Source organism: Channa argus, chromosome 15 (genome assembly GCF_033026475.1).
Source record: "Channa argus isolate prfri chromosome 15, Channa argus male v1.0, whole genome shotgun sequence".
Classification (NCBI taxonomy): domain Eukaryota; kingdom Metazoa; phylum Chordata; class Actinopteri; order Anabantiformes; family Channidae; genus Channa; species Channa argus.
Window position 1 is genome coordinate 3457102 of NC_090211.1, and position 12760 is coordinate 3469861.

Consider the following 12760-nt stretch of genomic DNA (forward strand, 5'->3'; position numbering starts at 1 on the left):
GTAAATCTCCCATTTGCAATCTGATGTCAAAAAAAAAAATCCTCTAGTGGCGCATCTTAAATCCAGAAACAGCAGCAGATGTCCCAAAAGAATCAAACCTTGTAATTAAAAATCACTATTGTGACTTAGTTGTAAAATGAAACACTTATTAATCCTCACTCAATAACAAGTGTATTTCTTTGTTTTATTCTGAAAGGAAAAAATGAAACTTGTTTTATGGCAGCAGACGCTTAGACCAGAGACTTCTAATGGAATTTGAATGGTTTTAAAGCATTAGACGATTTCATGATGTGTCTTTAGTTGAATTACAAGGTCACTGGCCTCTTAATATCAGCAGAAATGGATGTGAGGTTTATACTGAACTAGTACATTATTTTTACTATTATTATTATTATTATTATTATTATTATTATTATTATTATTATTATTATGCATAGGGAGTAGACATATCTGAAAAGCTGTACAGATTTTGAGTCTTTTATACAATATGAATCTGGCAATAATCTTATAATTATCCTTACAGTTATTTAATATAATAAATATTATTGCAATTATGAGTCACAGAGTTTATCATAATGAGATGGTCTTGTGCAATTATGCAGTGAGGATTTTGTAATTATGGGAACTTTCTCACATGTATATGATCTTAATGTAATTAAGTAGAAGTTTGCTCCTGATATCATATCATAGACTTATGAGATATGAATTTCTTACTAAATGAAATCTATTTTTGCAGCTTATCTTATAATTATGATAATTTTCTTACTGCTCAGCAAACTGCTCAGCAAATATTTTTGCCTCTTCAAACAAAGTGGACTCCATCTTACGTGCCGGGACCGTTTTTTTTTACTGTTTTATACATTGTGTTCATCGAGCCAGTCAGCCCTTTGAAACCTCCTAAATTGTTTTTCTAAACCATTTCCCAGTCTGTTAATAGTCCTGGTTAGTAAAAATACGAATCAGAACATGTATTTAAATATAATGTCGTGTTTGGAAGACGGTGTAGTCCTGCATGGTCCATGTCAACACTTGTAAAGAAACGTCGTTGTGCTCGTTGTGTTTGATGCTAGCGTTGCTGTGAAAGTGGAGAAAAGCTGACTCAAGATTAATCAGTGTTTGTTAGAACTGAAGCCCTCATGTTTCTCCTCTCTTAGATCCGGTAAGTCCGGTGAGCTCAACCAGCAGCTCCAGGAGCTTCGTCTGCGGTCAGTGTGGCCGGTCTTACCGCCATGCCAGCTCCCTGCTCAACCACAAGAACAGCCACAAGACCGGAACCTACTTCTGCAACTCCTGCCAGAAGGAGTTTCCCAACCTGATGTCCCTGAAGAACCACCGAAGGATCCACACCGAGCCCAAACGTTACCAGTGCCCCGACTGCGGCAAGTCCTTCCGGGTGTCCACAGCGCTCACCTGCCACCGCCGCATCCATACCAAGGAGAAGCCCTTCTCCTGCCAGCAGTGTGAGAAACGCTTCTCGTCCAGGTCCAACCTGAGACATCACATGAAGGTCCACTGGAGAAGTACACCATTGTCCAGAGGGAGATCATCTGCCTTCCTCACCATCTCCTCCAGACCTTTCTAAACATCCAACCTTGCTCTTCTCTCACGTCTTTGTGTTTTCCTGAGGATCCACACAATGAACTGAGCAATGGGTCTAAACACATAACTACACGACAAACTGTTGAATTTAACTTTGCTATTATTCCGTTTCGTACGTCATTTAAATTCTTCCAGCCTTTTTATGCTTCCATGCTACTCGGACATATAACATAAACGGACTTTTCCTCCAAACATTTAAATGTGGGAACTGAATATCTCTTCATGGAAACATACACACTGTGTATGTGCCCTGACTTTCTGAAGCTCTGAGACTCTCAGCCCTGCATCCTCATTACCGACCGAGAGCATGGAAGCTCTTTTTATTGACATTTGTATGTTCGGCTGTTTGCACTCTCAGTGAACAGTAAACACACTGTATCCTGCCGGAAAAGGGACCTCTGTGTATTCCCATTGACATAAAATGGGAGCCTCAGTGGTTACACCAGTGACTCCTATTAGAGTTCAGCATGTCAGTAATTAATGGGTAATATTTCCGACATACAAACTTCTGGCTCCTCTGCAGCACAGAACAGTTTGTACACGTGGATTAATGGTGTCGTGCTCGTTCTATGGAGGTAATACTTGTTACACTTGACACACCTTCCTTCTCTAAACCCATCGATTTTACATGTGGAAATTCTGTATTAAGGACTTCAACATGGACACAAATGAGGAGATTTAGTGTTTTTTATACAGTAGAGGATAAAAACTGTATCTTGCTATTCTTTCACTACTGATCACATTTCGATACAAATCAAACAGTAACCTTAGAAAATTTATTACTGGGTATTTGTATGTATACAGGTCTGCTGAAAAGTTAAAAAATAGAAATCAAACGTCTACAAGTTTAACCACTGAAGTCCTCGTCTTCCCAAGGAAATGCTGAGATTGAAAAAACCTGAATGAACATTTCTGCATTTCTTTGAAGGATTTAAGGTAGATGGGCACCACAGGGGGGACATTTCTGGATGATGAGAATCACACAATGGTCTGAGATGAAAAAAAATAAAATAACAAAAAAACTGGGCAGTTCATCTTTATCCTGTTTGGGTCCAGGTCAAGCACATCAGTGCAAGAAAATACTTCTTTTGATGTTTAATGTCCATATGTGGAGAAGTAGGAGCTCATTTCTGCCACCAACATTTTTTTTATTTATTGGAAAGTGCTATACCAAAGTTCTTCATTACTGTTATGTGGCATCGGCTATAACCTATATAAATCATTTTAAGTGTCACGATCATAAAATGTTAGTTTGTAATTGTTGTTTTGTTTGTTTAAATACTTATAGGTATAATTTAGCTTCTCATTGTTAAAATGTAAGCTTCTCACAGTATCTACTGATTACGATACATTATTCACATTTATATACGCTCTCGTAAGAGAAACCATTAGGCATCATTCAATTTCTCAATCATGAGATGCATGTGTGTGTGTGTGTGTGTGTCTAGTATTTACAAAAACTTTTACTCATAATTATGAGTAATGTGTTAGAGTTAATCAGAGTGTCTTTTATTTATGCTGTACTATTATGACAATTATGCCAGACATTTTCTTCCACCGGCTTGGCAGCACAGCGATGGAGTGTTTAGCTCTGCTGGCTCACAGCTAGAAGGTCCCCGTTCAAATCCTCAGCTCTCTGTGTGGATTTTCCGTGTTCTCCCCGTACTTTCTCTGGCTTCCCTCCTAAATTTCAAACACATGCATGTGAATGTCAGTGTGAATGGATGGAGGGAATTTCTTCATGTTTTTACAACTCATGTTTTCTGAATTTCACATTTTTTTGTCTTGGTGTATAATAATGACTCTTTTCTTACTATATTATAAGTAGTAAAAATATTTTAATGGTTTTACCTGGTATTTTATCAAACAATACTCCCATCAATGAGAAAAACTTCAATAGTTTGTGATACGTTATGATAGCATTTCTTAATTATGAATTAGACATTTTTCATAATGCTTGGGTACTATTGTACACTCGTAATTAAATATTACTGTTTTTCTCATGGCATTGTTTTTCCTGGTGAAATATAGAATCATAAAATGTTATCACAAATACTCATACATGATCTACATACACTACAAGTATGAGAAACAAACAATGTTATAAGTATAAGAAACAAAATCCCACATTTCTATTGAGTTTTAGTTAGAAAATCATAGTTTATAGTTATAATTATGAGAAACTCATAATGTCTCATAGTTATATAATAATATTCAATAATTATTTGAAACTACCATAATGAAAAACTGTCAAGATTACAGTTCAGCTTCAGTTCACAAGAAATGACCTCAGTCAGTATTTTTTATTTTTCTCAGGTACTCAAGCATTTACGAGTATCTATGAAATTAGTAAAAAGTAACATTATAAGAAAATAAAAACATCTTAAAAATATTTACCGAGCCACCAACTCTGTAGATATATTTAAGTGGCAGAAATGAGCTTTAAAAATCAACTGCTCTATTGATTTAACAACGAAAAATGAGAAACTGAAAATGAGCAACTTTAAGTAAGTTTTTTTTCCTTGTCGTTTTCTCATACTTCATTTATCATGAATTTCCAATTTTTTTAATTGTGTAATGGTTATGTTTTGCATGTCACCTGGATTTTACAACCCTTTGCTGACTGCTCATATGTATAAATAGTTAAAGGATTGGGGTACAAACTAAAGAGAAGTAGAATTTTAAGAAGAAACATTGCGATGATTGTTTGATTTCTTCACAATCTGCAGATGTTTTTTGCTTCTTGGAAGAGACAACAAAAAAGGACATCTGCAGTAATTTTGATGACCACTTTGTGTCTTATTCTCAAACCCAAATTGCGTTTAGCATTGAAGTAATTAGGCATGTTTTCTCATATTTATGACTACATATAATCACAGTATACATATGTTATGAGAAAACAATGTCAGGATTACAAGATCTATTGTGAGGTTTTCAAATAAACGTTCTCTTATAATTATGTGATTCTGCAATTATGGGAGAAACTAAGCAAAACAATGAAGTAAAAGGTCAAATTAATAGCTCATAATTAATAGATTTTTTTATTACAATTGTATACAAAGATTGTAATGATGAGACATTAAGTATTGTTAGTTTTTTTAGGATGTTAGATTGTTTGTTCATAATTTACTTCTTATTTGTCTTCTTTCTTCTCCCATGTTATATCACATTCATATCTTGAGAGTTCTGTTCTTTTTTTACCAGAAAACACATTTTCCTTTCATCTAATTATGTGAATGACAAAAGAATATATCCTAATTAGGAGAAACAATGGACCTCATTCAAGAACAGTTTAATATTCTTGTCCTAAATGTTTTCTGTTTGTACAAGTGTCAAAAGTGTAGCACTGCAGAAACTTTCCAATAAATTGACAAGCCATGAGTATGATATGAAAAGTGAGTATGAAAAAAAAACTGTTGAATACAAAACTTCTCAATAATCACTCATATGTGTTCTGTTTTGGTTCTTGAATGAAGTCCAATGTGGGACAATATTTTCACTACAAGAATGATAAACCAAAGCAAACTCAAAGGTTCATACTTTTTCTTTACAAAAATGTTCTGTATCAAAATTGTTTTGTGATTATGAGCTGCATATTAAGCTTTTAGTGTGAAGAATAAAATTCTCATTCTGATGATTATGAGAATGAGAAAACGTTTTCATATTCATGAGCAAGAGATGTTTCATGTGCTGATCTAATGATATTAAGTCACAATAGGGAGAAAAACATCTCTAACTGTTTCAATCTTATGCGGATGCAAGACACTTGTGAACCTTCCTGATTCTAGAATTAGGGATTTTCTGATGAGTAACAAACGTGTTTAGCTGTAACACAAAAGTCATATGTGGATGTAATGAATGTTTATTTCCTTTTATTAGAGAAAATGTTACGTTGGTTTAGATTTGTCTTCATTAGAGCAGATGGTCAAAATTAGCTGCTTCATTTCAACTGGGGATGATGTATAATGGGACAGTAGACAGTGACAAGTAGAAATATAGCACTAGACCCTTGATACTGTTTGGTTAGATTAGGTATTGTTAATGTACCTCTGTATCATAACCTCTGTATGACCCTTTATATACAAACAAATATATGTACAATGCATTTATTCCTATCAAGGCATAATGAATGGCTTTTATGTGACATGGACATGAGTGCTGAGTTTGGATTTAGAAGCTTTTGGTGATACATGGTTTAAAATTGTCACTGAGAAGCTCTAACTTTCAATGCCCAGGCTTGAACAATATAAAATAATTTCCATAAAAAAATGGTATTCTTACTCTGAAAAGTGATTTGCATTTATATTATATTGCTTTTTTGTGGTTTTACTTTTGAGTATTAATAAACATTCCTAAAGTCTACAAAACTAAATAAAAGTCTTAACCTTCTCCGGACTTCAGCCAGAGGCGTAGCATGTGCAAACGCAAATGTCTCAGGGAGACGGTCCAGCCCCCTACTACCAAGTCTGGATTATGAACGTGAACCTGTGCGTGGATAGAGGAAGCACAGGTTCGATAAAGACAGTGGGCTATGCCTCAGCATCTTAGCCTAAGTGATTACAATGTAGATATGAGGCTTGCTCAAGTTCTTTGCTTGGGTGAGGGTAGGCCTACAGAATGATGTCCCCTGATGTCCCATACAGCAGTACAGCAGATATATGCTAAGCTAATGTGGGGTCAGAGATAACAACACCCACCATTTAAATCAAATCCCTGTTTTTAGTGCCAAGAATAAACGTTTAAAAGGATTTTATTCTCCTTTCACTTACATCAACAGAAAATAACACTTAAGAAAACAGTAACCATTAAAAAAACCTTTTTTTTTCCTGCTGTTTTACAGCTTTACTTTATTTACAGTTTTACTTTTTAGTTTTATTTCATTAATTATTGTTTTGCTAAGACATAAAGAAAATGCCTGTGGAAGCAACAGTTGTCAGCTGTTCTGTAAGCGTTTGAAATGCTGATGTAAAAAATCTCTCCCTCCTCGTCTTTTCATTTTGTGCTTCTTTTTTTTTTGTTCTGTACCTGCATCTTTAGAAACCAATTCTATTTCAAAGCCACGTCCGGCTCTGTTTCTACTAAGTTAAAAGGTAGGTTCACGAATTAAAAAAACAAACAGTCAGGTGCCCATATGAACTCTGAAAGAGATTTTACTTGCTGTAATCATTTAGTCTGTTCATACTGACCCTGAAGAGATCTCTTTTTAAATCTAGGCCAAAATACTCAGATTTGTGCAAAAACATTTCAAGTGTGTTTCTAAAGCTCATATGAGACTTAATACATCGGAATTTGTTAAATAACTATAGCTTTATGATGCCTTAAGATACATTTTTGAAAACATTTCTACACAGATGGAGGACTGTGAATTATGGCTCCGATCACTTACCCAGGAAACATCCATTGAAGGGAAGAATTGTTACAGCAAGCGAAACCTGTTTCAGTGTTCATATGAGCACCTGACTGAAAAAAAAAACAACAACTACAAGACCTTTACCTTTAAATGACATTGTCAGCGCTTAAGGAAATATTTGGCTAACGAGTTAAAGGACAATTCAATTTTTTTTTTTTTGTAATGTAGTAGCAATAATAAAACTGTACTCGCCATGTTAATATGTTAGTCAATTAAGAAGACTGATGAGTCAAGAAACTCAGATGATCAGAAAAAAACAGCAAAAAAATTTCTGCACTATATGTTCTGCATAATTTTACAGTACTGATCTGTGCCATTAGTAAATAAGTCATCATATTCTTCTTAGAAATGTCAAGGCAATTTGAAAGTAAAAGCAAATGTCATTTTTGTCTAGAGCATATATGGCTGCTCCGTAAACTCAGAACATGCTCATACTTAAAGTTATGTGTCCTGTGTTACATTGTCAGAGAAAACTGTCACACACTGAAATTGATTTGATTACTAGAGCTGCTGGGAAGCTTTAAATTTTGAAACACTTGCAGAAAATGTTGAGTATGACATGACTCTGTTCCAGTAGAGAAATAAAAATATTGAAATCATACTGAATTTATTATGTGATACTTTATAGTACACCACCCTCTTTGATGTTATTACCAGTGATTTATTAGAGAATGGTCCTAATATGAATATCAGAAACCAATGATTTAACGAGCAAAGAAAAGAGTCATTAAGAGACACAAAGCAATAAAGATCGCATCAGGCAACAAAAGTACACTGAACAATCCTTTTCTTTATTCATTTTTTGTTATCATTTCAATATTTCTGTCAGGGTTTGTTTTTTTAAGTTTTTATTTTAAATTAAAATTTTGACACACTTATAAAAGACAGCATCTGCATAGAGTTGTCATCTTAAAGATCCATGAAGAGAGAGAGAGGGGAGAGGGAAAGAGAGAGCAAGAGAAAGAGAGAAGGGGTTAGTGGGGGAGGGCAAGGGGGAGGAGGCAGATGGGTGAAGAAGGGGGGGAGGGGGAATACTGGCACGTCACATGAACTAAACAGAACAGCCAACAGCAGTACGAGAGAGGAGGGAGAAGGGAGGAGACGAGGGTGGAGGGAAGGGATGGGTGGGGGGGGGGGGGGTCAGGACAGGGAAAGGTGTTTTTATTTAGAGTGGGAGGGCTGGGAGGGGGGGGGACAGATCGCTTTTACATTACGCTACGCACACATACACACACAAAAAAAACGGGACACAAGTTGCATTTCCAGTCAAAGTTGCATCCAAAGAGCGATGGCCCTGTCCTCTTTTTGTTTCCTTGTTTTGCAAGGTTTGGAAATATTTTTTTTTTTTAACATCATCTCTTCATCTCTCACCCCCATTTCCCCCAAAGATAGCTTATATCTTTTTCACGTCTTCACATGTGCCCCAAAGACAAAAAGGTCTCCAACATCAGGGACGCAGCAAAATGACGTGTATTTATCAAATCTGAAATTGGGTATTTTGTAAATGGAGTTCCTGCAGGAGGTCTGAGCTTATTGGCCGGGCCTGAACGCCTCTGCATGATAAAGAAAGCCCTTGTTTCTTTTATATATTGCACACTTTGTTACTGTAGGCCTGTGTGAGGCTAGAGACCAGGCTCAAAATCAGCTGGCAACTCTGGGAGGACAGAGTTCCTCAAAACCGTCGAAGGTGCATTGGCAATGTATTTGTTTCCGTTCGATAATTTCCTACAGTTACTTTTATTGGTCATTCTTGTCCCTGAAAATGAAAAAAAAATAAAAAATTTGTTGCAAAGACTTTGAGATCCATTTACTGTTTGACCTTTAAGTGATCTCTTGCACCTCGATGACTTTAAGAAACTGAAGACCTCCTTCATGAACTCAGTGAGGACTAAATGAAAGAAACAGCCACGTGTAAGGAAGACTGTGGTGGCATTTTGGTGTAGGGCATGAGGACTGAGTGGATGTAGGAACAGAAGATTATAATAATGGAGTTTAATAATGGCACTAAGACCTTATTGGCTCACAACAAACGGGACTGTCAGCTCACAACCTGCAGACCAAGGCAAACCTTTGCTCTTAGTTATAGCACTTATTCGAAATCAGAGTTTCAGTGTCTTATGTCAATTACAGACAATAAGGGTTTGTGAAAGCTGATGATGAGTTGGTTTCGAATGCTTTAGCAGCAAAGCAACTTATAAGAGAAGCAGATTCACCCAGCACTCTTGTCCATTTTGTTTACGGGAATGGGACAGGCTTGATGTGTATTAGGAGCATGGCCCTGTCACACTTGTTTGTCATGATACTTATATATGCTCCAGTGTGAAAGCTAAAGTGTAAGCAATCTATCAGACTAAAATCAGTGCAGGCTATTTAAGCATTTGCATCTCACCATCTGTCTTCTTACTGGTAGGACAATTTGGGTAAGACTAGATGCAGGCTAAACCTGGGGGGGGGGGAAACAGGCAGAGAGGAAATAGTTTGGGGTTCAGTGGTTCAGATAGATAACTGTAGTTGAGACACACAGACTTAAACAGAAAGAAAGAGTTTGGAAACCACCAGCAGAGCATTTGAAGTGATCGGGGGAGTGAGCTGGAACACCCTGAGGGCAGGGTACATTTTCCTAATATGGAGGGAAGCACTTTCATCAGAGGAGCCAGTGGGTGGAACCTCCTGGAACTGGGGTGATGGACAGAGGTGTGGTTGTGGCTGCGTTAACGCCACAAAGGCGAAATGGTTGCACAGATCTTTCCATTTCTATCTTAACGTCAGAGATTGTCCTCGTTGTACTAGACACAAATAAAGAGATCTGAGTGACAAAAAAGGTACAACATCAAATCTCAGTGGGTGGACTACTGCTAAACATCCTGTCATACCTTTTTTGTTTACATATTTGACAAATTAGATTTCAGCAAGCTGGTGTAAACACAATGTCTGAACTGAGCTTGGCAAACAAGGACGCTGGAAGCTATGTTTCTCTTTCTCTCTGTTGTCATGTCTCACCCACAAAGAAGGATTAAGAGGACTGACAAGCTGGGAGGGTTGGAGGTGAGGGCAGAGGAGGCTTCAGGAAAAGGAAAGGAATTGAAAGTGGCAAAAAAGGACAGAGATCGAACTACTTTCCAACTTTGACAGGAATAGATATCTCAGTAGATTTATACATAGACATGCAAGTCATTTTTTCTCTCTTTGAAGTTATTTACAATAATTACATAACACAAAGAATCCAGTTTCAGTTTGACAAAATTTCGAGCATTCAATATTCAATATTACTACTATTATTTATGATAACATAACTCCTTTTGTACTTCATTAAATCATTGCTATTACAGAATCGTCACAACCTCCCGTTTTTAAAGTTTTTATGTTTGTTTCATCTCTTTGTGTGCAGCCGTTCGTTCTCCCTCTGGGTTTTTGCAAATGTTTTACTGCATTTTCTTTGTCATTTATGGTAATAATAACAATAATAATAATAACAATAGTAATGACAATGCTATTCATGTGTCTTTCCTACTTGCTATGGCAGAGACTGTGTGGGCATTTTTATATTCATGCCCCTCCCCCGACCCCTCCCGCTCCTCCCACTAGGGAAAAAAACACTGATACAAACCAAATACTGTCTCGTATGATGAGATAGTAAAAAGACATACGGGAGCATCAAATAAATCATCATCAGAAACAACAATGAATTAGTCGCAGCTGCTACTGCTGACAAGAGCAGAACAAAGCCACAAAAAAGAAATGTTTTCATTTTATCATCATCCAGAGCAGGACACTGAACAGGTTTTGGTTTTTGAAAATTGTTTCAGGAAGACAAAAATCATCGTAGAGAAGAGTTTAACTGTTCGACAAGGGAGGAACAAAACAAAAAAAAAACCACGACTAACCTGAATCCTTACAAACCCTCGATGTCTGTTGAGTTCAAACTTGGAAGACAGACACCTGTCGGCAGACATTGTGCTGCTGTAAATTTCATTTGCAGAAATAACTTCAATATGCCTTGTGCCCACACACACTTTGTGTGTTAAAAACTACAATAGAATTTTCAATATGTGTGTGAAACAACACGCCAAGTTAACTCCCACACACAGGGTAATTGCTATCAATAAGTCAATCTTTGGACTCTTGGTGTCGCACCCAAACTCTCTCCAGATGATTTTTTCCTGCTTTCTATACCCCGCTCTGACAAAAATTGTACACAGCCAACAGAAGCAGTAATGGCCACAGAGCCACATACAGTTATAGAAATGCAGTATGTTGGTGTAAGATTTATATATATATATGTGTGTATATATGTGTGTGTGTGTGTGTGTCTGTATATATACACACACACACACACACACACACATATATACATATACATATATATATATATATATATATATATATATATATATATATATATATATACATATTTTGCTTATATATATGACTTCAGTTGAGAAGGCCGCAGTCCTTTCTCACACACAGGAAAATGTTCACTGTAGGTCTGTGAGAGCTAGCTAGCTATCTAACGGGGTGATATCACTCCTCAATTTCTTCATTTGTAGTAACAATATCCATTATCTCTGCTACATGCACATATACGTATACATTCACAACCATAATTTGGAAGCCATTTTATGTATCTGTATATAGGTGGTACAAATTACGTAGGGTAGTCCAATTTGGAGACTTAGTAAAATAATTGAAAATATATGTTTGTGCATGCAGTAGAGGTAATGAGTCAAGAAGCATTCAAAAACGAGCAGTGACATTGTGGTAATAATAATCAGGATTAACATCAAAGTAAAAAATCTATATGGGGCTGTGGAGAAGAGTTACAAAAATGAGGCTATGGTTGGTTGGCCGTGTGCCATCAGCCATGAAACAAGATACAAGATTACCAAGATTTATAAGTGTCTAGCTAGCAAACCTTCAAACCTGCAGAGAATCATCGATGCTGTGGTGTGAACACGGAGACTGTTAAACAAGAAATAAGAATAACAGCAAATAATAAATAGGATAAAAAAAAAAAACACCACCATTGTCTCCATATTATGCCTCAAGTGGAGGAGAAAAGTACATATGGTAATTTTTTTACAGATGATTATGTGTCATATTTCTTTTTTTTTTTTACTAATCAGACCACAAACTAACATCTACGGTCGGAAGGACAAGAAAAGTGGGGGTGGAGGCAGACGTGTGGGATGTTCATTTGATTGGTGAACAGACCAACATGCAGTGAGGGCTGGTGGTGGGCAGGGGGGGGGGGCTGGGCTTGTAATTTTATAGTTATGGTAGCGTTGGCTAATTTTTTAAACGTATACTCTTATTTGCGACAGATATCTTTGTGTAAACTTGACTTGTGTTGTGCTATTTGATATTTGCTGCAAACATTTCGAGAACACAAGGGCTTGAGCAAAAAACGCTTTGGTTTGAATTTCAATAAATATAAAAACAATAACAGTGATTATGGTGTCTATAAATATGTCGGACACATTAATCTCAGCCCATATTCAGAAAACAAAGTAACAAAGAATTCACCGAACGGCTGCAACCCGTGGTCCTGCGATTGGATGCACATCAAAACAAACTTGTGCTGCTCTTACACAAACACACTCACATACACACACACACACTTGAGCATTTATGCACTAATCTTGTTTCACCGAAGAGGAAGGGCGGCATGCTGCACACACACAAGGCCGGGTGGAGGAGGCAAGCCCAGAGGTCAATGTTTTCAGATTTTAACAATAATTTAAGTCACTGTGG

General features: G+C 36.7%; 1 protein-coding gene across 1 annotated transcript in view; it reads left to right on the forward strand.

Moving 5' to 3' along the window:
* Nucleotides 1–7646, forward strand: part of si:dkey-89b17.4 (zinc finger protein 91) — a 29901-nt gene extending 22255 nt beyond the window's left edge. Inside the window, exon 5 of the mRNA XM_067476070.1 lies at nucleotides 1155–7646. Within this exon, the coding sequence (XP_067332171.1) occupies nucleotides 1155–1582 (428 nt within the window). The 3' untranslated portion in view covers nucleotides 1583–7646. The remainder of the gene's footprint in view (nucleotides 1–1154) is intronic.
* Nucleotides 7647–12760: the final 5114 nt, after the last annotated feature.